A 23,891-nucleotide genomic window follows, 5' to 3' on the forward strand; every position below is an offset into this window, starting at 1 on the left:
TCCCTTCCACCTCATTCTGTTCTCTGTCTCAAACAGGAGTGAGCTCCTTGGGACAAGCCAAGACCCATCCAGCCCCGATCATTCTTTTCAACACAACGTTCTTCTCAAACACAAAGATGTGTTCATGCTTGATCTTGGTGCACCCTCAGCTGTAAGTTAATCAAGGACTCTTGGGTTGCTAAGTTCTGTAGGGGAAAGCACAACTGACACTGCAAATCCATGATTCCAACTGCCAGAACAACAGACCTCCTGGGAAAACAAACAAACAAAATCACTCTTTGGTTGCTCTAGACACGTGCAATGTCCCACTGCATGGGGCCGTCCAAAACACCTCTGGTTTATATCCCTTCAAGTAAAGCAAACTAGCAATAACCACGTTAGAAAGGTGATCATGAAAACCTCTAGCAAGGTTGCCAACCTTCTCATGGGTTGCCATCTATTGCCAACACCTCACCTCCTCCTCTCTCCCCTCCTCTCTTCTCGCTGCCTTCTAATCCCCAGGCCCTGCCATAGCCTAAGCCCCCCCTCATGACTGCTGGCAGCCCTAGGACAGAGCTCCAGTGAATGAGCCAGGCAGCATAACCACACGTCAGAAGTGGCTCTGGGCAGGAAAAATGAGACCGAAAGGGACAGCAGCCCTCCCCTTCCCTTACTGCACAACCTCTTCCCCAACAGCAGGCTGAAGCCACACGTCAGCCCAGCAGAATTCACTCAATCGCTTTGCAATGGTCGTCTTCATTTTATCATTCCCCCCTCTGCCTTGCCCCCAAATAGGACCTTCCCTCCCTCAGCAAATTATGTCCCTGCCAGTCTCTGCTTCTGCGCCGATTTGCTGATTATAGTGTGTGTATGGGGAAAATAATAATAATGGCTCTTTTTCTTTCTTCCTCCTTTAGGAATGCAGGACCCTGGCAAATGGTTTTGCCCCTGGGCTGAGCCGTGGCCAGTTCCACCCCCTGCATGAGAGAGTTAATGAAATACGCAGCGGAAGGTCCCTCCCGCCTCCCGCTCCAGGACTTCAGCTGACTCCAGTACGGCTAATCCCATTACAAGAAAATAACGTGGATAATTCAAGCTAATGAAATCGTTACAAGAATGTGGACAGCCAAGGGTGGACATTCAGAGCCAATTTAACACTCCTTGGTGTTGTTATCCCCAGCACAGGAAATATCTGAAAGGAGGAAGGGAAAGGAAAGGAGGAGGAAAAAAGCCCTCCTCTCTTGTTAGCTTAAATCCTGTTAGAGTTCAGGAATTAATCTGCCACCTATCTCCCCTATTATCATTATCATCATCATCAATAACGTCTCCTCGGTAACCTCTGAAAATTAGCAAACGAATGCGCAGGAGGGCAAGGCAGGAGCAAAGACTCCTGACACACTGAACTGAGCGCAAACTGCCACCGCTGCAGCCTCCATCCCTGGTGGAGCCACAGGAGCAGGGGATGATAAGGTGGAGGGACTTTGCAGCAGACCAGGTGTCCCAGTGAAACCCCAGCCCACGGCTGCACAGATGAAGCGATGCTGGGAAGCAGCAAAGCTGACCCTTCATTCCTGCAGTGCCTGCTCACCTGCACTGGACAGTCCTGCTGGATAATCAAATCAGCTTCAAAACCCCTGTGAAAAGCCAACGGTGCACAGGAGGAAGACAGCCACGTCTGCACCTTGTTCTTTACTACATGGATCATCAGTTTTTCCAGCTTCCTCTCCTCTTTGCCCAGGAGCATCATCTTTGTTTGGAGGCCTCTTGATCTGCTGCCACAGCAAACCTGGGTTTCACTTCAAGCAACTCCTGTTCTTCAGTGCCAGCCTCGTGCCGCGGGGCGAAGTGCTGCCACCTTCTCCAAACTCAGCTGCTTTCCAGTGACGGCCCCCTTCCCAAGGCCGGTTTTCCAGGGGAGACCTCGCCATGCTGCACAGAGCCCCCCAAGGCAGCTCTAAAGCCAGGCCCCCCTCCTGGCCACCCATACCGAGGGAAGCCGAGCGCCGACAGCACATGTCTAAGCTCAGCCACGGCGTTTCGCCCCAGATTGTTCTTTTTGGCACCGAGCATTTCCAGGCAGGAGGTGCTGGCTGTGCTGTGCTCGTGGATGCGGTGGGGTACCTCCTCCACGCCACCTGAACGAAGCACTGCTCTGTTCGTTGTGTTGTGGAGTTGTGGGAAGCCTCACCATGACCAGATTTTCTGAGCTCACCGAGCCTGTACCGTATCCTCAGTTCATGTGGGATCACGAGTGTTCCAACGCCTCCTGCATTTCCAGCTGGATCCAGGCGATTCCCACTTGTCCCTCTCCTGCGCTGCCATGTGAGAGGAGGACAGGGTTACACAGCCCCCATGAAGGGCGCACAGAAAAATGGGAATGGCATTTTCAAACCAGGAGGTTCTCTGGGACCAGTCATGACCATCAGGACCTGATGAGGCAGGAGTGAGCACCAAGAGATGCTGCAGCTCTTGAGCTACTCCTAAGGAGCTCAGCAGCTGGCAGCGATGCTGGGGAATGACGCAGGGACCCCAGGCTCTTTTTCAGCCTCCTCTCCCACACACAGGTGACCTCGCAATGCTGCACTTCTCCCATTTTTCCAGCTCACTGCCTGCAAAGCCACGGCTGCTATCTACCAACCTCACATGGATATACAATGCTTTGATCAAAACATGAAGGCAGGAGAGGGACTTGTGATTTTAAAAAACCACCACACAACGTGAATGTGAGCATCTTTGGTACAGGAGAGAAAGCAAAAGCCCCATGGCAAAAACAGCCAAAAAGCTGGAAGTCCTGCAAGACAGTGACCTGGCCTTACAAGAAAGAGAAGTCACCCAGGGATTTCAGATGGGATGGCAGAATCAGGGCCAGAGAAGGGCACATGAGAAGGCCGTTGCTCTGAGGGCTGTGGTGATGAGATGTAGCATACAACCTGGTGGCTGTCCCTTCCCTGTCCCATGTGGAGAGTCTCTGATGTGTCATAGAGAGAAATCTTCCAGTTTCTGCCACTGCAACACAGGTAACACCTTTCCCCTTTTCTCAGGCTTTAATTCCACCAGACGTGTAGGAAATCTACACCAGCCCAATTCCCACCTTGCATCCCCCCGAACTGGGCTGGAAGAGACCAACGCTTTCCCCAAGCAGCCCTGCCCGCAGCAGGGGAGGGGAGAGTGGGACAAGCCCCCTGGGATGCGCCTGGAATGAACGGCACCATTCGATGTCTCTGGGATGCTCTCTCGCAAACATGTCTAATTACATCCAGACGGTGCTTTCGGCACACCTGCCACAGCAACTGTTTATCTTGCTGACGACTTAAAGAGCATCATTTGCAAAGTTTGCTAGGAAGGAAAGCCAATTAGCATGTCGCCAGCTAGGCACAAAGATCTTCTTGCTTTATCTCTGCCGTAGCTGGTTGACAGAAAACCCTTTGGTGCTAACTCCCTCCTGCTGCTCCCCCCCACACCTCTTCAACTCCTCCAGCTGGAAATATACTACCATGCTTTCTCCCTGAAAAAATCCAGAAGCAAAGCAGGGGGGTGCAAAGGGAGGGAGCAGTGGTGGCAGCCCAGCCCCAGCTGCCAAACTTGCCTGCACAAGGAGATGTCGAGAGGTAGCAGGGCAGAGCTGTGCTAGAAGGACAGCCTGAGGTCCAGGGGCGAGGGGGACCATTGCAATACACATGGCAGAGCGCCTTGCAAATTAAGCACGTGTTTTATCTCTTTTTTTTAAAACTGGAAATCAAGGGAAGAGGTGAGTACCATGCCTGGGGCAGAATAAAGTGATGCTCTGCCACAAACACATGCCAAAAAATATCATCCTGGTAGACATAGTGGCCAGGGCGATGTGGTCTGGGAGCAGAGGGGAGGCTGCAAGGCTCCCATGTCCCCATCCTTATGCCACCCTCCCAGATTCCCCCTTCCAGCTGCCACACTGGGCTGGCACATCTGCACCAGCCCAGCCTCACAGCTCAGGGCCCCCACCGCACCCTCTGCCCAGCCTCTGCAGCACCTGCACCAGGCAGTCCTCCCCAGTCCTTCACCCCCATCATCCTGCTGGTTCCATGTTCCTCTGTCCCAGCTAAAGGCTTCACCGAGACTCTCCTCTGTCCTACCTGCCAGTGTTCGCATCTCCTTGTCAGCTCAGTGCCCATCTCTCACCAGGGATCACCACCCGACTCATTTATCCAAGCTGTTGATTTAAGTTTCACTGCAGTGTCTCCCCAGCATGCCCCCCATGCTCCCTGGAATACTGGCGACACTGGCTCCAGCTCCAGCACATGGAGGAAGCCCACAGGATCCACCTAGAAACCAGTCCTGGGGAAGCTGGTCCCACTTTGGATTGCCCTCGCTCCCTGTGTCTTCTGCCTAAGGAAAACTAAATAAAGTTTAGCTCTTTTTTGGATTTATTGAATTTTGGCACAGATCTTCAAAAGTTATTTAGATGCTCAATACCACAAATACTGCCAGCGCCAGAGACTATGTGGACACAGATGTGCTTCTTCCAAGCAGGCGTGAACGTACCCACAGGACTCCTGCTAACACGGAAAAGTCCCATTTTTTGTGGATGGCTCAGTCAGCAGCAGCTTCCCTCAGAGCTCGCAGTGAAGCGGGATCAGAAACGCGATGGCTTTGGCCCCAGACTAACGGGCAGCCATGGGACCTTCCCTCTCCTCAAGATGCAAGACCAGAAGGCAGTGGCTGCTTCCTGTCGCTTAAATGGCTTGTTTCAAAACGCAGCAAAACATTTTACCCCTTCTCGATTTATTTTCCTTAACAGTTGCTTATGAGGGACCTTATCAAAAGCTTTCTGAAATTCCAAGTAAATTAGTCATTAGGCAGGTTTTCAGAACAGTAATTAGGCCACTCCATGCCCCTGATGTATTATTTACCTGAGAAGATATACATAATTAGGGCTCTTCTTTATAACTGGTATTACACGCACTAAATTCTACTCCAGTCTATCGTGTAATTACGCAATTAGGCTGCATGCTAAACAGAAAGAAACCAATTCTGAAAACCAAGCAAAAAGAAGAAAAAAAACCCAACAGTAATTATTATTTTTTAAATCCTCCATCACCAGCACAGCGGCAGGTCTTAAAATTTTAATATCCCTCCACTTAAGTCATTTTTAAACAGGTGCTGCAACCAGGTTTGGTTTCTTAATTTTCCTGCATTTAATCCTACTTTGCAAGGTTTAACGTTGTGTGAGAGATTCAGTTCCTTAAAGAGATTTGCTTTCAAGGCTAATGTTAAAAGGGGCCTTTTCCCCTCCCTGGCTGGCACAGAACCGGTGGAAGCGGCACCGCATTGCCTTGCAGCCTCCCGTCGCCGCTCCTCAGCCCCCCACTCCTCCCAAATGATGATTATTTTCCAGCAGCTTCCCAGCTTGCAGCTGGTGGCTGGCAGAGGCAGCCAGGTACAGTTGCTATGGTACGACCACCACAGCCGTTGAGCCCGACAGAGCTGGCTCCCGCGCCTGGGTTTAACGGGGCAGCGGGGCAAAGGGAAAGGTGGGGAGAGCCGGTGGGGGACGAGTGCCAGCGGTGGGACGTGCCAAGGTGCAGAAAACCACCCTGCAGCCTCCGCATGCCTTTCGGCCGCAGGGACCAACTCAGGCACCTCCTGATTAATTTCTGTCTTTCGCCTGGTCCACCTGCAAAGCAGGATCTCGGCTCTTTCACAGGTCCCTTCCCACTTGTGCCTGCCTGCAGGATGTTGCGCAGCCACGTCTGTCCTGCCTTTGCCTCCTGGTGCTCGCTGATGGAGCAGCGTGTGCCATCAGGTCTAATGTACTGTGGGGAGGTTTTTTTAATCTACCTACTTTTATGCATCTATTTTAGAGTCGGGGAGATCAAGGAAAAGCACCCTTGGACTGGCTGAGCCTGATGACCTCTCCCCTGAGAAGATACCTGCATATTATCTGCATTATTTTCATGCTTAAAAGACAACAACCATTCACTATTTAGTTAAAGCATGAACAGACTTTCTTCTGAAACTTTACATCTCAATGCTCAAAATTTTCAAGCCAGTTCCCAAGACGCAGGGGAAGATGTGGAGCTGGCACAGGGAACACCGTAAGACTTAGGAATTCCCAGGTTTGAACTTGTACTGAACTCCAAAAGAGAGCTGGGGGCTCAAAGTCACTGGCTGCTCCCAAAGAGTGTCAGTAGCAACTCAGAGGACTTAAGATAACTGCTGTGGGACACCTGTGACTGACGAGGTTGTTCGAAACCAGTAAAGAGGTTGAAAATCCCGCTCTAATATTCTTTAGGTTTCACTGCTGCTTCTCTTTGCTTTGCCATCTCACAAAGAGGTGAGCTGTGCTCCCAGCCCTGGTCACTGCAGGGATCTCCTCCCCTCTGCTGCCGTATGCCAGCCCTGCTGCAGCTCCACTGGGGCTCTGGCCACTCTCCGGTTCCGTGATTTCACCTAACCAACGGCCCCCTTCTTGATGCTACTGTAATTATTTTTTTTTTTTTCTGGGGGAGACAGACATTCAAGTATAATGGAGACAGAACCAGCTCTATCGGGACAACCAAGAGGACTTCTCTTGAGCCTTCCCCAGCCCTCCCATCGCACCCACCTCCAAGGACCACAGCAGGACCAAACTACCCTCCCACGATGGCCCTCAGAGAGATGTACAAACGACCGCAGTCATGACCCTTATATCCCAAACCTCATGAAATTTCAATCCTTGCTCAAACTTCAATGCGTGCCTCCAACACTTGCAAAGCCTTTCGCAGAGCTTGCGTTCCTAAGCCACAATTCTACCCACACACAGCACCTTGCAGGACCTGGGCTTAGAAGCCACCAAGTCACTGCAGTAATCACCAGCGGGTCAGGATTTCAAAGGAACCCACAGCTCCAACAGCACTGAGATTTGGGGATTTATCTCTCCTGGGCTTTTTTGAAAATCCTGATCAGAGTGCAGCTCTGGTCAAAAATAACGTTACGCTAAAAATAGTGCTCACAGGAGGGCCCAGTACAAATCTCTGCTCCTCTAGGATTCTTATGAGTCAGCTTGTTTCAAAGACAAGAGGAAATTTGTACAACTAGCAAAGCAGTAAACACAGAAGGGAGATTTAGCCATACCTGGTGGGCCCCCAAAGGTGTACCTAGGGCATCCTTTGGAGAAATCAGCCTTGCTGTTAAGATACCAGCTGCATCAACAGTGGGGGAAAAAAAAAAAAAAAAAAAAAAAAAAGTACCTCAAATTCAACTGCAGAACCTCCTGCACTGAGCTGGTGGAGAATAAATATAGAAGCAATGAGATATTTATAGGCAGACAGCTATTTTAACACAGCTCTGCTTTAAAGAGAATCCTTATTTAAGTCTTGTCCCTGTAAAGCTGCAGGATGACTTAGAAAAATAACCAGATTAATTATTTTCATCAGGAGAACAGAGAAACACGTAGGGAAGATCAAATGCATGCAAATGCATTAAGAATGTGGGAGCTCAAGCAAAGTGCTTCTGTTCTGGTGACTCAAATACAATAAGGATCACAGATCTCCTGAGCGCAGGCTAGTCTCCAAAGAGCCCAGCCCGACCACATCTGAAGTCTGCCAGGGATCAGAACAAGACAAAGCATTAAAAACAGGCACACACCAGCTCACGGGCAAGGCAAGCTGGGAGCCACCATGCCATCGTGCACCCCTGACCAGCACCATCCTCTCCAGAGATGCAACCAACAGCAAAACATTAGATTTCCTCATTGTACCGAAAAAGCAACGTGAGCAGAGGAGTATTTCTAGATGTACCGTATTTACTCCAGTAACAGTCAAAATCCTTCTTGCTCCTGGCGTGCCCTGTCCTTTGGTCACCCTTGCCCAACCTGCAATGCCTGCTAAAGCTCAGAGGGTAGAGTGGGACACGTCTTTACTGGTCACTTGGAAAACTCACAAAAGACAGGAGGACAGGGAGTGATCGCACAGTGCAAGCATTATCTGAGCCACCATGGCATTCAGTGATGATGCTTCTACTCTGTTTCTGCAGAAAGCTCACTGCTCTCCACCCACTGGTCTCAGAAAGCGCTTGCAAGGACTGGATGAAGAGGAGAGAGATTTGTACCACCGCAACCAGCAAAGGGCTGCAGAGCCCAGGGTGGAAGCTGACAACCCCGGCTGATCCACCTGCGGGACTTTCTGAGCAAAGAAAACTGCAGTGGAAGTAACTGCATTTTGTTGTTTGTTTGTTTTAGATTTGTTTCCTTATTTATGCCTTAGCATGGAAGAGTATTATGCGTGCAGTGGGGCTGCAACTGCAGTAACAGCACGATTGAGTCGAACGGGCAGGAGTGTTCATGTCCACACGTAAAGAAGCTGAAGTCCATCCCCACGGGTGCTGCCCTGGGGCCAGGCACACGCTCCCCACCACCGCAGCAGAGGCAGATCCTCCCCGTGTGGACGGACCTTTGCAAGGCATGGAGTGAGCCACCACCCGGCACCCACCACCTCCTCAAGGGAGGGAGATGTCCCAGAGGTGGGGACATGCCTCCCTGCGCTGTCCTCGCCCGGCATCCTGCTGTATCAGTATGCAAACATCGGCAGCTGTGAACCCTGTTGATGCAACCTTTCTAATTTAATAAATGGACTTTGGTGAGCCCAAGTGTCTGCTTCAGTGCTCCCCATCCCCCTGCCCCAGCCCTGGTCACCCTCACCCAGCTCAAAGCCTCTTCAATAAAACAAATTAAACTCCCCACAAAAACACACAGCTGGAGCATTTTACAGCTCTGCTCTCCAACAGGAGCCAGAAAAACACACAACAGGGCAGAGCTATGCAGGACAGTTCAAAGGCAGCATCGAACACTGAGCAGGGCATCTGCACAGTGGGGTGCAAGCTCTCCCCATTGCCCCCCTTCTGCTGTTCCCCCAAAACCTTCAGGAAGGCTCATCACAACACCCTGGGTGTTCACAATCGATTGCAGGCAAACGTAGACGCTTGTACCTTGCTGAGAGATGCTGTCAACACAGCGTGGCAGCTGCAGGCTTGCTGAGAATTTGAACGCAAGGTAGAAACAAGAGGCTACAGAAGAGGAAAAGAAACCATGTTCCTCTGCATCTGCCGGCAACGCCTGCACCAGCTGACCTGTACAAGCTGTAATCCATGCATGGATGGCGGGAGGAAAAAAGACAGGCAGCGACACACCTAAAAATAACCTGCCAGGGCCAGCTGAGATCCAAAAAGGCCAGAGTTTGCCCTCCCCAGAGGGAGCATTTCAAGCAGCTTTTGACTGCTGGCTGCCCAGGCAGGGACACCCAGCTTGCTGGGAGCTGGATGCAGAGCAGGAACCTCATTCCTCCTTGCTGCATGGCTTCCAGGCCAGGGGGCTTTCAACAGAAGATCCTAATTTTTAGAGGCAAAACAGATAGGTACAGCTCTCCAAGCTGGTACACAAGCTGCCATGCCCATATTGGAGTTGAAGGATTAAATGAGATGGGAGCAGGTAATGACTCCCCAAGCAGAGATGCTTTGCTTGAATAGAGGCACTTGCCAAGTTACAAGCTTTCCTCTGATTCTTGCACCGATACCAAGCAACAGGGCTCAGGAAACCACCTCCCACCATTGCCTGTCTGCCTCTGAACGGCTACAATGTCCCACGCACCTCCCAGAAGCAACATCTCTGCTTCAAGTGGAAGATTCCCTTACACGGGAAAGAGTAAAAGCTGATGCTAAGAAGCATCACCGCCGTCTGGTCACATACAATGTGCCAGATGACAGCCAGCTGCTAGGTGCAGTGCTTTAGCCCTGCAAAAGGAGGTTCAAAGAGCTTTCCTGCCAGCACTTGCTGCTCGCAAGGCCAATGCAAAGGTGGGGGAACTGCACCACGGCAATGCCAATGTCCCCAATGGCTGTGTCTATGTAGGGTGAGCCTGCTTTCAGCCCACACATCAGAGAATGGCCTGTTTGAGGAAGAAGGGACCTCAGAAAAGAATCAGAGCCAGAAAAGCGCAAGCATAGTTGATCAAAGAAATGGAATAACGTCTGGATTCATAGATCCTCTAAGGTTTCATAAGCATGAGAAAGCATTGATAACGCCCAGCATGCGGCTGGGGGAAAGAGAGGCTGGTGCTGCTGCTGGCAGCAGATTTACTGCTCATTCTCCTCTCCCAAGGGTCCAGGGCTCTGTGGACGTAAGAGCCGCAGGTCCGGGACTCCTCGCACCACACAATCAAGTAACTCCCCTCCCAAAATTTTCTGCAAAGCTTGCTACTCTCGAATAGCATGGGCCATCAGCTCTCTGCTGTGGGGAGAGTGCTGTGCCTCTTAACATGCTGTTTCCTTCTCTGCATTGCAAACATAGGGAGACCTGAGCTGCTGCTGCTGCATTTTGCCAAGTGCTGCAAGAAGTGTGGCCATAGGGTACACGATGAGAGAAAAGGGGAGGAGATGATCCTTTCAGCTCCAACCCACAAAAAATAAATAAATACAGAAGCACACATGGAAAAAAGCTGAGATGCCTTCTAGGGATAAGAATAATAAAAATTGCTGGGGATAGAGCAAATCCCTGTCTTCGGAGAGCCTTACAGAGGGAGTGAGCTGCCAGCTGGGACAGGCTCGGGAGCGCTGAGCCTGCGTGGGAGCTGTCAGAGTCCCAGCCCTACCTCATGTGATGGCAAGAAGTCCCTGCAGAGGTGACAGCTCTGGCAGACGCAGTGAGCAAACAGCTGGAAAGGGGCAGAAACGAGAGAGGAGGCAATGGCAGCTGGGGAAGCAATCCTTGCAGGCAGAGCCAGGCTGCACTTGCCTGCATTAAAAAAGGAAAGGGAGGCAACTGGTTAAAGACCAACTTTTAAGCAGCATCTTTGCTGCCCACAGGTAGGGCAGGGCAGGCTGGCAGCTCCCCTCCCTCCCTCCTTCCCTCCTTGAGACTTCCCCGCTGCAGCAGACCTAATTTCATGGGGTTTTTGCACAAGCAGTGGGATGGAAAATGATCATCAGGAGGCAGCACACAGCAAGGCACCCCCCGTTCCCCAGTTCCCCCTGCAAGGTGAGCAGCCCCAGCCCAGTCCTGCCAGGTCAGTACTGCAGCGAGGCAAGAAGCTACCGATGAGCTTTCCAAATCACAGCCGTGCTACAGAGGGGGGACCCGTACTCCCCCCATCCCCGTCACCCTTCTGGATGCTGACGAGAGAGACAGCGCAGTCCTGCGTGACAGCATGAAATTAATATGATTTTGGGGGAAGCTGGCAGTGAGTAATGAGCAGCTGAAATACCTCATCTCCACCCCCTCGCCCCCCCCCCCCCCCCCCCCGCGAACTCTTTTAACCCTTCAGCTGCTAGCACCGCTGCAGGATCAAAGGGTGGGATGAGTAAGACCTGGGTTAAAAGGAGAACCGAAGAAGGGTCACGCAGCCCACCCGACAGCTGAATTTGCAGGGCTAGTTTTGGCACAAATCCCAATGGTGCTGCTTGCCATCAGGCCTAGCCCTCTTAGGTGCTGAAGTCAGTGCTCCTGGGCTTGGAAAAGTCATCGTTGCTGCCCTTCCAAGCAAGGCTCCACAAGGAAATTGTTTTAAAAAAACAATAAAAAATGGGTGGCTGAAAGGAGACTAAGACTGTCCTCCAAACATCCTGGGGCAAGTGCCAGTGGCCAGCCATGAGGGGGACAGCCTGATGTGCACAGCGCACCGATGCAGAGCCCCTCCACTAACAAGCAGGTCTGTGAGAAGCAGAACAAAGGAGATGGCTTTCCCAGGGTCAGTATCCTTGGGTTCTAATAAAACGAGAACTTGGTCAGAAAAACTGTCCCAGCTTCAGGGACAGCTTAGGTGAACTGCTGGATGTCTACTAAGGGTCAATCCCATAACATGACCTTTCTGGGAAGACAAGCCTCCAGAGCTTCCTCCTATATTTAATTGCACCAAGTTCACAAATTTAAGATCTCCTCTCCTATGCCAGATGCCTGGAAGTGGTCAGGATACTGCTGGGGGAGGAGGAAAGGGAGGTGAGAAGACAGATGGTCAGCCCAATCCGCCTCACATCGGCTCCTTCAGGAAAAGCAGTGCGCGGGCAGGAGCACAGACAGAAACACTCATGGTGCCACCAGCTGCAGAAGCCAACACGGTTCAAACGCCTTTGGTGGGGATTCTGCCCCGGGGGAGGCAAGAGGCTGTGCAATAAAAGGTCCTTAATCGTAACCATATCCCAAGGCTTAAAATCACTGGATTAGAAGAGGTAGAAATGCCGTAGCAGGCTTGAGGTTCAAACAAATAATAATGCAAACAGAGATGCAAACAAAAGGACACAATGTCATTCCGAGGAGAAAACTGTGATTCATTAGAGGCTTGTTCAGGACCTTCTCATGAAGTGAGACTGACAAATACCCACATGTACATGCTAACGAAAGACAGGAAGGTCTTGTCACTGTGCAAGAGCTCTAGTTAAGAAATGCAGCAGAGAGAAGAATTTTAAGATCAAAGGAATAATTATCTTGATTGCTCCTTGACTTAAAGGCTAAGACAGAAGCTCAAAAGTTAGTCCAGTGACATTTCAACATTGTCGATTCTGCAACACCCAAAGTAACCCCACATTTTTCCTTCTGTAGATATAGACGTACACATACTCTTAACAAAACAATTCAGACAAAAGGAGACCTTTTAATACTAATAGCACGGAGTGGGTTATTTAGAGGAGACAGCAGCTCGTATAGGCTTTGTTTTTTGCTTCTTATCAAGGAGAAAAAGCCCACAGGTATGCACACACACACCTGTGATGGTCCCATTTGGCACAGAAAAATGGCAAAAACCCCACAGCAAAATCCCACAGTTACATCTGAATAAGACATTTAAAAAAAGCAGCCCCTTCCCCATCTTCTCTCCACCTCCCTGAGCCCCTTCGCACTGATGATCAACTGAGTCTGTGCATAAAACTAATTAAGTTCCATTGGGAGGTTCAGCTTGGTGCCCTGGTGAGAGATGTTTCAGAGGAGTCAGAGGGAAGCAGCCTAGAAACTCCCTTCATTTGCATTGGACAACTGGACTGCGCAAAAGCAGGCAGCTGAAAACTGCTTGGCAGAGGTTTTGGGCGAGCAGAAAAGGGGACCTGTGGGTATGGAGTATGTGGAGTGCAGAAGAGGGGGGGGGAAAAAAAAAAAAAAAAAAGGAGTATTGCAATGAATATTCAAGACAGGGAAAGATGTGCTGAAAAAAATCTTCCTTCTGCTCTTGGGAAGATCCACCTTTTAAAGCAACCCTGCCAAGATAACACAGAGTTAAACATTTCCTTATCTATGTTAAACACCTTTATGATTCAAACTGAAAAAACAGCGCTGAAAACCTATTTCACTCTCCTCCACCCCATGGCTCATTTTGGATAGTCAAATTAAAGTGGCCAGTTACATTTCTGGTCTCTGAATATCAACCCAACGTTGCTGTGTTTGGGTTTCCAGCGCATAAGGGAAAGGCTTGAAGAAGGACCAACAACAACAAAAAGTTTAATTTATGCTTTTTGAGATAGTAAGAGAAATAAACCAGCCCAGCAGATCCCTGTACTCTCATCCAGAGCTCTCAGCTCATGAAGCTGGTGCACGTACATGCAAGTTGCTGCCCAGAAGAGCACCTGCACCTGTATTTCCCTGTGCACCGCTCCTGGGCACCTTCAATTTGGACACAGGAGCATGCAAGGATTAGTAAATCCCCTGTGCTAAGCTGGGTCATAAGGATGCACCTGGGGTAGGCTGTGCAGAACAAGGTCACACACAATCCAAAGGTGTTAGAAGAGCAGATGGCACTGGGTGGTCTGGGGGTCCAGCCTAAAGGGCAAGACAGAAATCTTCCAACAGCTCCCAAAAAAAGGAGAAAACCAGGGTGATAACAGAGCCCAAGGGTAGGAGGAGAGCCAGGTTATGCGGTGGGATCACAGGGGCGACCACAGCAGCCCAAACCAACAGCACTGCAGCCAAGATCTGTTGCAAACACCAGCCCAGAGTCTGCTGGAAGAAGCCACTACCAGGGATGCTGGAGGGCAGGGGAAAACCTAACGGTGAAGAAACTCCATCTTCCCCTTGCAAACCGCAAAAATACTAAAAGCCACCAGTGGGGCAAAGCTCCTCAGCCAGGAAGGAGGGAGCAATCAACCAAGCAGCTTCCTAACCACGCCGAACAAAACACACCCGAAGATGCACTTTTTGCCAGTGTCCTCAAATTCTGTGGGCAGACAGGGCCCGCACAGCAGGTGGGCAAGAAGGGCAGAGCTGCACCAGGGTGGAAAGCTTCAATCCAGAGCAGCATCCTGCAGCCCCCCACGCCAGACATGCTCCTCCTCAGACACTCAGCAGCCCAACACACAGACCTCGCATTCTAATTAGAAAGCTGAAGTCGCATTAATGCAAAGCGCCACATCATCTGCTGGCCTCATTGGAAGCCGTCTGCATTTACATCTCCTGAGGATGTGGCCTTGAACCAGTTCATTGATGCTTCTTGCAGTGCATGCAGCCCTGCAGTGCTCCAGGCATGGGTTTGCACCATGGTTTTGGGAAGCCACCTCTAAAATGGGAAGCAGACATTATTATCCCTAGGGATAGACCAAAACAGGGCAGAAGTGCTGTTGGCAGGGGAATCCACCCGCATGCTGAAGACACCAGAGTACATACACGCTCCTACACACGCACTTGGATGCAAACCACCACACCATCGCGTGCCGGTAACCTCAGGGCACTTCATGGCCTGGAGCAGGAGCCTGGGGATGGCTCTGGAGGTCTCAAAGGCCAGGTCACTTTTTTAAACTACTGATTTGTTTCCTGGAGAACGCAATACAGCAATTCTACTCAACACCAAACTAAACTCAGAGGCATCATTACTGCTGTCAGCACTCAAATGTGTAATGACACATGTTTCAGTTCTTGCTCCTAAAACTGTTTTTGACAGGTTTCTACCTGAACGCATGCCTCTCGGCAAGATGTATGTTCCACAGTCCTTCCATGTGCTGACACCAATGTCCCAGGGGAAGCCAGAAAGCCAGGATCCAACACCGACCTGATGGCTGGGTGCAGAGCGCCCACCAATGCTAGCTGCTTTCCTGGTGTCTTTCTGCTTGTACAAGAGTCATTTTTGGGCATCCTCTTCATGCACAGGCTTGCAAGTACAGAACGAGCAAAAGTGTGAGTATTGAAGAAGAGCTGGCAGCTCACTTCTGCACAGACACCTTCTGGCATGGCATTAGTCCCGCTACTGAAGCATCTGAGCATTTTTTTTAATACACTTCTCCTACCAGTCCTTCTCAGGAGTTATGTCCGTCCTCTGAGGCACCTAAGCCCCAATCCACAAAGTTCGTTAACGTGAGTGATCAACACCAGCCTAAGAAACTCGAGCAAAGAATCCAGGAAGGTATCCAGACTGGAACAGCCTCTCTCTGCTCATCTGCAGATTGCTCCAGTACAGGATTTGTTCATCTGACTCCACGCCCAGCAACAAGGGGGATTGCTGGGCCACAGACACCAGACTGCTGAAGAACAAGAGGTTCTTCCCTTGGTAGAAGCAGCCTCCTGGGGAGAAATCATGATACAATCCTCTGGGAAACATCTGCATATTCACCACTAAGGAAGCTGAAACTATTAGCTTTAAACCAGCGGCTACACACAGGTAGGACAAGAGACATTGAACTGGCAGGCTTTGCTCATCACCTGAACAGCCACTCACTTCTCCGAGCCCTTCAGACTGGATCTAGCTGCAGACTGACAGTTAGACCATCATGATAAAACACAGCTTAATCTGTTCATGGATATAACCCAGATGAACAGGGCATGAACCCAGCAGTGGTTTCTATCATAAGGAAGGGTTGATGATCTGCTCCACATGCTTCCATCCGCGGAAGCTCAGCGTGCCCACTGCCTGTGCAGCTAGCCACTCTGCCCTGTAAATAATATTCACAATATTTTAGCTATGCCAACTCAATTTTGTTTTGGATGTAAAGGGCTAAGAGGATAATAAATAGGAAGTTTTACAGTCCTATAAATCACAGCCATGTTTGCAATGCACACGCCCTTACCTTACATTTGTAGGATGCTGGGGGCGGTTTCCAGCTGTTAAACAGTGGAGCAAGATCTGCACTTCGGTGTTTCACAGGAGGGTGCAGGACATACTGGGGGACACTGCTCCTAGCGAGGAGTTAAGCAAGTAATTCAGCCAGAAGGAGGCCATCAGACCTAGGACAGATCTGCTGATGTGCTAGGGTGGCAGGAGGAACAGGCAGACCAGGGGAATCACTGAGCCTGTCCCACCATCTCCAGACCAGACCTCCAGCACAGGTTCAGCAGCTCCTGGAGCCTCTCCTCAACCTCCCATGCACCAGCTTCAACTCGCCCAGCTGCAGCCCCTGCCCGACCCCCAGCAGACCCTTACACCATGAGGAGGTGTCACTGTGACTTCTTGCAGCTCCCTCCCCATTCATAGGCCGTCTAACTGCAGGGGATGGTACAGAGAGAAAAAATTTAAGCAACTAAGAGGAAGCAGATACGTATTTTGAAACATTTGTAGCACATCATCTAGGGTTTCAAAAGTGAAAGCATCACTTGGAGAGTAATCTGACATAAGACTGTTCAGCAAGTGATGCTTATAGTACTGCACATCCTAGGGCTGTATGCACTGAATATTCTGATTAATACCACCCAGCACTTTCTTAACAAGCTCACATGTTTATGAAGGGACTAATTTTTTTTCCTCCTCTGGCTTTCAGTAGCAACGATGCCCATGGCTTCAACAGGACAACGTTATTCTGGGAAGGAGAAATTGTCTTCAGTCATGTAGACTCCATTACTGGGAGAAAGGTGTGAACAGCAAGCATGTCTGGCAGATGGATTCATTATACCACTGTGTCCTTTATAATGGGAAATGAAAAGCCCATTCTGATAACTACACTTTATTATAATAGGTCAGAAGAAGTGAAAGGCATCATCTTATAAAATTAACTTCATAAAGACTAGACTTAAAAAAATATCTCTGCCAGTTTATCCACTGTATCCCTCTTCAAAGATTTTTCTTCTAGAAGAGACATGACTCCCAAGTCTTGTCCCGTTGGCTGTCTTCAGTTTTACCTTCTATCAGAGAGAATAGATCTGTTTTCTCCTAATCAGTACCAGGCACTTGTTTTGCCAGATGCAACAAACGCCATGTCTTTGTCAAGACAGAGAAAACAGTCAACAAAGGAGTTAAAATTAAAAGAGACACCCACCCCCCAAGGTCTTTGCAAGAAGCAGCATTACTTTCTTTACAGGAAAGTCAGAATACAGAGATAAACGCACCCGATAACCTGTTCTGTGCTCTGGCATACCTTTCAATTGCTTTTCCTGCTAGCTGCTGCTTTAGTCAAACTAAAGTCCAGTCTCTCAACTGATAATAATAATTCTGTGATTTAACAGCTTTATGCAATGTGTTTGATTGCAGTTCCTACAGGTGAAAGGCAAGGGATGGCCAGACAGACAATAAAATCTCTTCCACACTCAAAAGCGCTGGCACTTGATCTTGTTCTGTATTTTGGGGGCTAGTGTCTACTTCAGCTAAATGGCAGGGGAAAGCTGAAAGTGATGGTCATTGCAATCTTAGGATAATTTATAAACACAGACCCAACAATAAGTTCTCAGATATATTTTACAAAGAAAAGAAGAAACGATGCCAGCCCCAAAACATGCTATTTGAGATGCAACTCTAATAACTACATCCTTTGGTGGTACAAGCATCAGTTATGTCAGACAAGGCAGACTCTCAACTATCTATCTATCCCTCAGGTTGCATCTGATCAGGCAGAAATCTTTTAAGAAGTCTTTTTCTAAATCTAATCATTCCCCCTTTGGGGAAAATAAAACACATCTCCTTGAAACATTATATGCCAACTGCAAAACAGCTGTATTTTTAATATTCATGAAAGTTGGTGCAGATAGGGAGAAGGAGGATGCAAGAAGATGCTATGAAACAAATAGTTAATTGGAACTTCCAATGAAGGCTGCATGGATCTAATGCAATAGATTTTAAAAGGAGCCTAATTTTCAGAAATTGCCAGAGCTCCAATCTGTGAAAATGTGGCCTTTCACAGATCTCCAATTCAGCTTCCCACATCTAGAGTTCCTTTTGAAAAAAAGTCTTGCCATAAAAGCCCCCCAATTTGGTAGCAAAAATTAGCAGCCTTCATGGGATATCAATCGCTTTGTCTCTCCTCCCCTAACTATGGCTCTTTGGAAAGAACTAAGGACCATTTATCTTTTGTTATTTTTCCAGGTAGTAAAGATAAGAGTAGAATCTAATAAAGAACAAAAATGGGGAAAAAAAAATACACCCACAAAAGCTAAATCTTCACACCTAGCCCAAAAGCAGCCCCTATAATTGAAAAGCATTTCTCCCTCTGAAGAAAATAACACCTATCGGGTCAAAAAAAAAAATTAAAAAAAAATCCCTTGACGGTGTGAGAGGCCAACTCCTCCAGCAGAAGATGATGGCAGGACACATTCTGAACTAGCACCACACACCCCAGCAAAGCTGTTAGGTCTAGTGTGGAAGGTGGGCTGCACATAAGGCTCACGGAGCCCTGCAATAAGACATTTATTTTGCAGGCAGAGGATTGTTAACGAGAGCATTCATGACTCTCATGCAAAGAAAATTAAGCATCACCTTTCTCCAGCCCAAGAATGACAACTCCATATCCCCTAACTCCAAAATTAAAAAAACCCACATTTGCTTTGAATCGCCTGCAAACTATGAGCTTGGGGGGAAAAAAAAGTCAGTTTGAATTTTACGCCCACTTACAGACCTTTCCCAAGGAACTGCATGGCCTCCTTCCTCCCAGGAATCCACCTCGCTGTTGGGGACAGGCAGGAGGAAACTCCTGGGGAACACAGCTCCCCAAACCTGCTGGTGCTCATGATGCAGAAGATGCATGTGGTCATGCAATGGGAAGCACGCATGTCACCAGCCACTTCAAACCACAGCAAGGTCCAGCCCAGAGCCTTTCCCTGCAGTTTGCACAGGTTGCCACGGTCTACATTCAGCTGCTGTAAGAACATGAACGACGGTGCAGGGCAAGTCTAAGCATTTAAGCAACAGATCCATAAACAATGATATTAAAAAGCATAAAGACAACCAGGGCAGGATTTCCTGAACTGCCGGTGCTGAGCAGCACAGGTACCATGGCTTTCAAAATTCACTATTCAAAACACCCAACTCCCCTGTTAGGCTGTTCCAGTGTCATTAAAACCTAGTGCAGGTCCATTTAGAAAGGAAGACACAGCTTCTTCCCAAAGCTCAAAACATGGAAATATTTGTTTGGGGAAATATATTTGGAAATATGTATTTGCATAACATATGTATTGGGCTGGGGTAATATACATACACACATATACATATATATTTATAAAAATTATATGTGTGTGTGTATGTATGTATGTATATTTATTAATTTTTCTCCTGCCCAGGCAATCGAGAAAAGAAAAAAGTAAGCACAGAAGGAAGCAGGTTGGGAGACAACATCAGCTGCAGGGCTGGAAAGTGGCTTTTGAGCATGTGAAACAATAGAGGAGCTGCTTGCCCTGCAAAGCCTCCCACCTCAGCGGGCCCAGGCCTGCTGCCCTGCACGGCAGTGCCCGCTGGTGTGGCCCGGTGGTCCCCAGGCTGATGGTCCCTTGCTAGCCCCAGGCTGGCGGTCCTGGCGCGGTGGTCCCTAGCCAGCCTTTCCTGGGCAGGCTAAGAGTGCCCCCTGCAGCCCTGCCATCCCTGCTGCCTCCACTGCCAAGCAATTGTTTGCAACTTCAAATAAATAAATAATGAAATACAAATAAGACAGGTTACTAAATGCAGAAAGAGCTAAAAGCTCCAGAGCAAAGGCATCTGATTTAAAAACCACCAAAAAAGCAATCTAGGAGGATGAAGTGTTTAGTAGTGCTCCGTCATGCCTTGTTTTAGCCACTCTGAAGGGAAGGAGGGATGGCAGGGGTGGAGGGAGGATTGTGCACTCCCCCCCCCCCCCCCCGCAAGCTGTTGGCTTTTGTTTTCAGGACAAAACCCACATCTCTGAATATCCTAGGTAAATGGAACGGATGTTCACGCATCACTCAGAGCACTGTCAACAGCGCACGCGGCTAGAAGCTGCATGTTCCTTGCAGTATTAATCAGACTGCTCCTCTACCCCTCCTTTCCACAGCACTACGGTGCCAGAAAAAACACCAAAAAAACACCGCAGTCTCTGCTGGGATTGTCCATCCATACATAAGCCTCCCAAGCTCCTTGAACTTAACCTGGGACCCTAGAAGGCAAGTAGATCTCCCTGGTTTTGTTTCCTCCAGCTTTACAAAGGTCATGTCTGTTGCCACACAGTGTTAGGTTTTAAATTAGCGGTGCCCCATGTGCTATGAAAACTCAGCACAGTGACTTAGAAGTCTGGGTTTTTTTTGCCCTGTTTCAGTACAGCCTCTCAGGGCAGCATTGAAATAAAAGCAACCAAGCTGCACAGCACAAGCAAGAAAAACCTCTTGCTCTTCTACAGGGGTCTTTTCTCTGTACCTACCATCACCCTTCCAGCAACGCGAGTCCAAGAGCTGTTACGGTCTGCGTTCATTAAATCCTCAGAGTCCACCCCAAGACAGTGTTGCAACACACAGCTTTCCCTCCCACCTTACACCTTGCAAGGAAACAGCCTACCAGCCATGCAGCAGCCACTGTCCTCATCTGTGGTCAAGCCAGGAGAACATAACACGCTAATTAAGTAGGTGGAATTCACTACGCATAGGGAAATGTGGAGTTCCCCCCACAACAAACAAATCACTGCCCCATGGTTTCTTGCAAGGCAGCTTTCACTGCATGGTCTGCAGGGGTTTCAAAGGGTTAAGCAATTCCTCCATTCAGTCCCTTTGGAAAAAAATGCCACAGCCCTGGCTGGACAAAGTGCCTGCCTTCTGCTTAGACAGACCCACACAGAAAAGCCACCTCCTAACACAGTATCCACCGTGCCCTGCAGATGTGAGCTATCACCCTTATTTTGCAGATGGGAAAAACAAAGACAGGCAGAGCTGGACACGGATTCCCCTAAATTCCTTCTGCAAGCCAGCAGTGGAGCAGGGACCATGGCCTGGGTCAATGAGTAAAAGATTCTCATCCTGTGAGCAGAAAAAGTCCTGCATGCTGTATTTTACAAAGTTTCACCTCTTTTCCGGGATGCATTACAGGGCTTAACAAGTCACTGCACAAAAGGCTAAGGATACAAAGAAAACAGATCAGCCAGCGCACAGAAGAATGCAAGCCGGGATCCTAAAATCCCTATTCAACGCTCAGCACTATCCCAGGCAGGTCTCACAGCTGACAAGGAATTTCTTGCCGGAGAGGGTATTACAGGCAGCACAGTCCCACATCCTTCCAGACCCCGGGTTGCCAACCACAGGGCAACAACCCACTATGTGAGACACAGGCAGTGAAACACTTGTGGAAGGGAAAGCAAGATGTAAGTGCTCCCACCGTGATGGGAAGGAGCTACACCATCACGTGGGCAAGGCAGATGGAGGAGGGAGACAGCCCCAGCTAAAACCTTTCACACCAGCTGTCTGCAGCGGCTCTCGGTGCTCCTCCCCAGCCAGGTGCACTGCACATCAGGAATAGCTGCTGCACGCCTTTCAGGCAAGAGGAAAAATAATATCCAACGCTATGTCATTTACTCGACAGGCGGGGAGATCTCTGAGCTCTGTGGATGGCTGCTGCACGGTGATGGGCCACCATGGCCTGACAGCTCACAGTGGCTCCAGCCAAAATGCTGGCTTAAGTGATCTCTGTCTCACCAGCAAAATTTCTATATTGGTATAACCTGCCAAGCCATTTGTATTTACATTCAGTAAAAGACTTGTTCGCTTCCACAAAGAAAACCAAACTGATAATATTTACAATCCGATAGCAAGATCTTGTATGAAAACTGTACCAGCTCCAGCCCAGAGCACTCCGCAGACCTGACGAAGTGCTTTCCTACCTGAAGAGTTCCCTGATTTCCTTGACAGTGGCCTGGAACGGGATGTTTCGGACCAAGATCTTGGAAGTAACCTGCTTCTTGACGGTTTGTTTCTTTCGGGACGATTTCACAGCCGGCCTATTTAGTCAACAAAAAGGGAAGGTAAGGATCATGATGCAGCGAAACACTCCTCACATTCTCGCTCCTTCAAAGTTGGGAATGCAGAAAAATTAGCCAGCTAGCTCACGTCGACATCCTTGGTGGCAGCAATGGAAGTGTCATGCAGTACACTGAGAAGGAATGAATTTAAGTGATTTAAATCCTACATCAGAAAAATCAAAGTTTCCAGCTTGCTAACTGCAACCTCATGTTAGGCCGCACGCCTGGATTCACACTTCCCACTAACTTCTGCTTTCACATCAAATCTTGTCTATTCAATTGTCAGGAGACCATACTATTTGATACATTTTAAAAAACACATTAACGTAAGCTAATTTTGATTCCTATTCTTACTAGCTTAGAAAATAGCAAATTTAACTTTTTAATAGATTATTGAAATTTTTTTTAAACTTCAGAATTGTACTGCATTTGGACAAGATAAGAATTTACCTAATACAAAACACAGCAGCTTATTTCATAAAGCAAAGCACTGCACATTGTAGGCTGGACACTTACTGAAGGGATTTTAAAAATCAAAATGGACGAAAATTGTTTATTAAAGAATTGAAATACAAAGTGCAAACAGGGAGCTGTGAAGACTGCTTCTGGTCCCCAGGGACCAGATTTTCAAAAAAATTTTGACATTTAAGAGGTACCTCCTCCAGCAGCATTCCCAAAGCGTCTAAAGGACAGGTTTTAGGTGCCAACATTCACCTTCAAACATCTGGATTAATTCTGAATTTGGTACTTTGAAGACTCTGTACTGACTAAACGCTCAGAAGGAAATCCTAAAAAGCAGATCTCAAACTCCAAGCAAACTGATCCAGAAGTAACCAGCTCCTCTGCACCTGACTCGCCAAACAAAAGAAGTTAAATCCAATTATTTTTTTTCAAGCAAGAAAGAAACCTCTGTTTGTCTTTATTTGTTTAATCAGAACTAGCAGCAGAACATTATTCTTAAGCTCCTGTTCTCCTTGATGAACTAGGGTAAAAGATTTTGTTACCCAGAGAATATTTGTCTTCAAAAACTCTTTAAACACACTGGAATGTGGGCTACCAGTTGATTTTGCAATGCTGATCAAACTATTGCCAAAGCAGAGGTTTTAGAGGAGCCTTCTCCTCAAGTGTTGAAGAAAACTCAAGTGCCTGGTTCTCACTTTGGGCTCATTTTTGGGGTCCCGCTACTGCACGCTGCTTAGGGATTTTATAGGGAAACATGTCATTTAGTGAGTGAACACCTTTGCACCATTTCTTTTTTCAAGACTGACTGAATTGACTCTGAGTAAAGCACAGCAAAGTCTGATGTGTTCACCAGTCCAAATACTAGTGATCATATCCCTCATGATGCAGAGATGCTAGGTAAGAAGCAAAGAACCTACCAAACATGTAAGCATGTTACAGAGGTGAGACATAAGCTTTACCTTACAGCTCTCTCTGAGATTTTCACTTGCAGCTTATGGCCATCTACAGTGCAGCCCTATAAGATAAAACAAGGAAAAAACAGGGGAGGGGGGAAATAATTAAATAAATAATTTAAAAAAATATCAAAGTCACAACAGCTTCCAAGATACAAGCACAGCGTTTCACATCTTGCTTTTTCGCATACATTCCTTGCCTTCTCCCTGCCAAAGTTTTTCTCTGTTGAACACTGTTCATGCAAGGCAAGGCTTCTGCTATGAGGTTGGAGACAGCTTGACTGACTGAAGCAGCAGTCGACATCCCTGATCCAGTTGTCCATCAGCCTCAGCTCTGCCGCTAAACTGGCAAAGATGAGCCATTTCACTGCTTTGGGCTATGGTTTCCTCTACCTCTAGACTGCAAACTCTTCAAGGCAAGGACTGTGTGAT

At 48.4% G+C, this 23,891-nt stretch overlaps 1 protein-coding gene across 1 annotated transcript in view; it reads right to left on the reverse strand.

Annotated features, from left to right (window-relative positions):
- The window catches only part of RBM19 (RNA binding motif protein 19), a 70,265-nt gene that overhangs the window by 29,621 nt on the left and 16,753 nt on the right, over positions 1–23,891 (reverse strand). Inside the window, exons 20-21 of the mRNA XM_055722905.1 lie at positions 23,466–23,521; positions 21,907–22,023 (exon numbers count right to left, since the gene is read on the reverse strand). Coding sequence (XP_055578880.1) covers positions 21,907–22,023; positions 23,466–23,521 — 173 coding nt within the window. The remainder of the gene's footprint in view (positions 1–21,906; positions 22,024–23,465; positions 23,522–23,891) is intronic.

The sequence above is a fragment of the Falco cherrug genome, chromosome 1, assembly GCF_023634085.1.
Source record: "Falco cherrug isolate bFalChe1 chromosome 1, bFalChe1.pri, whole genome shotgun sequence".
NCBI classification, from domain to species: domain Eukaryota; kingdom Metazoa; phylum Chordata; class Aves; order Falconiformes; family Falconidae; genus Falco; species Falco cherrug.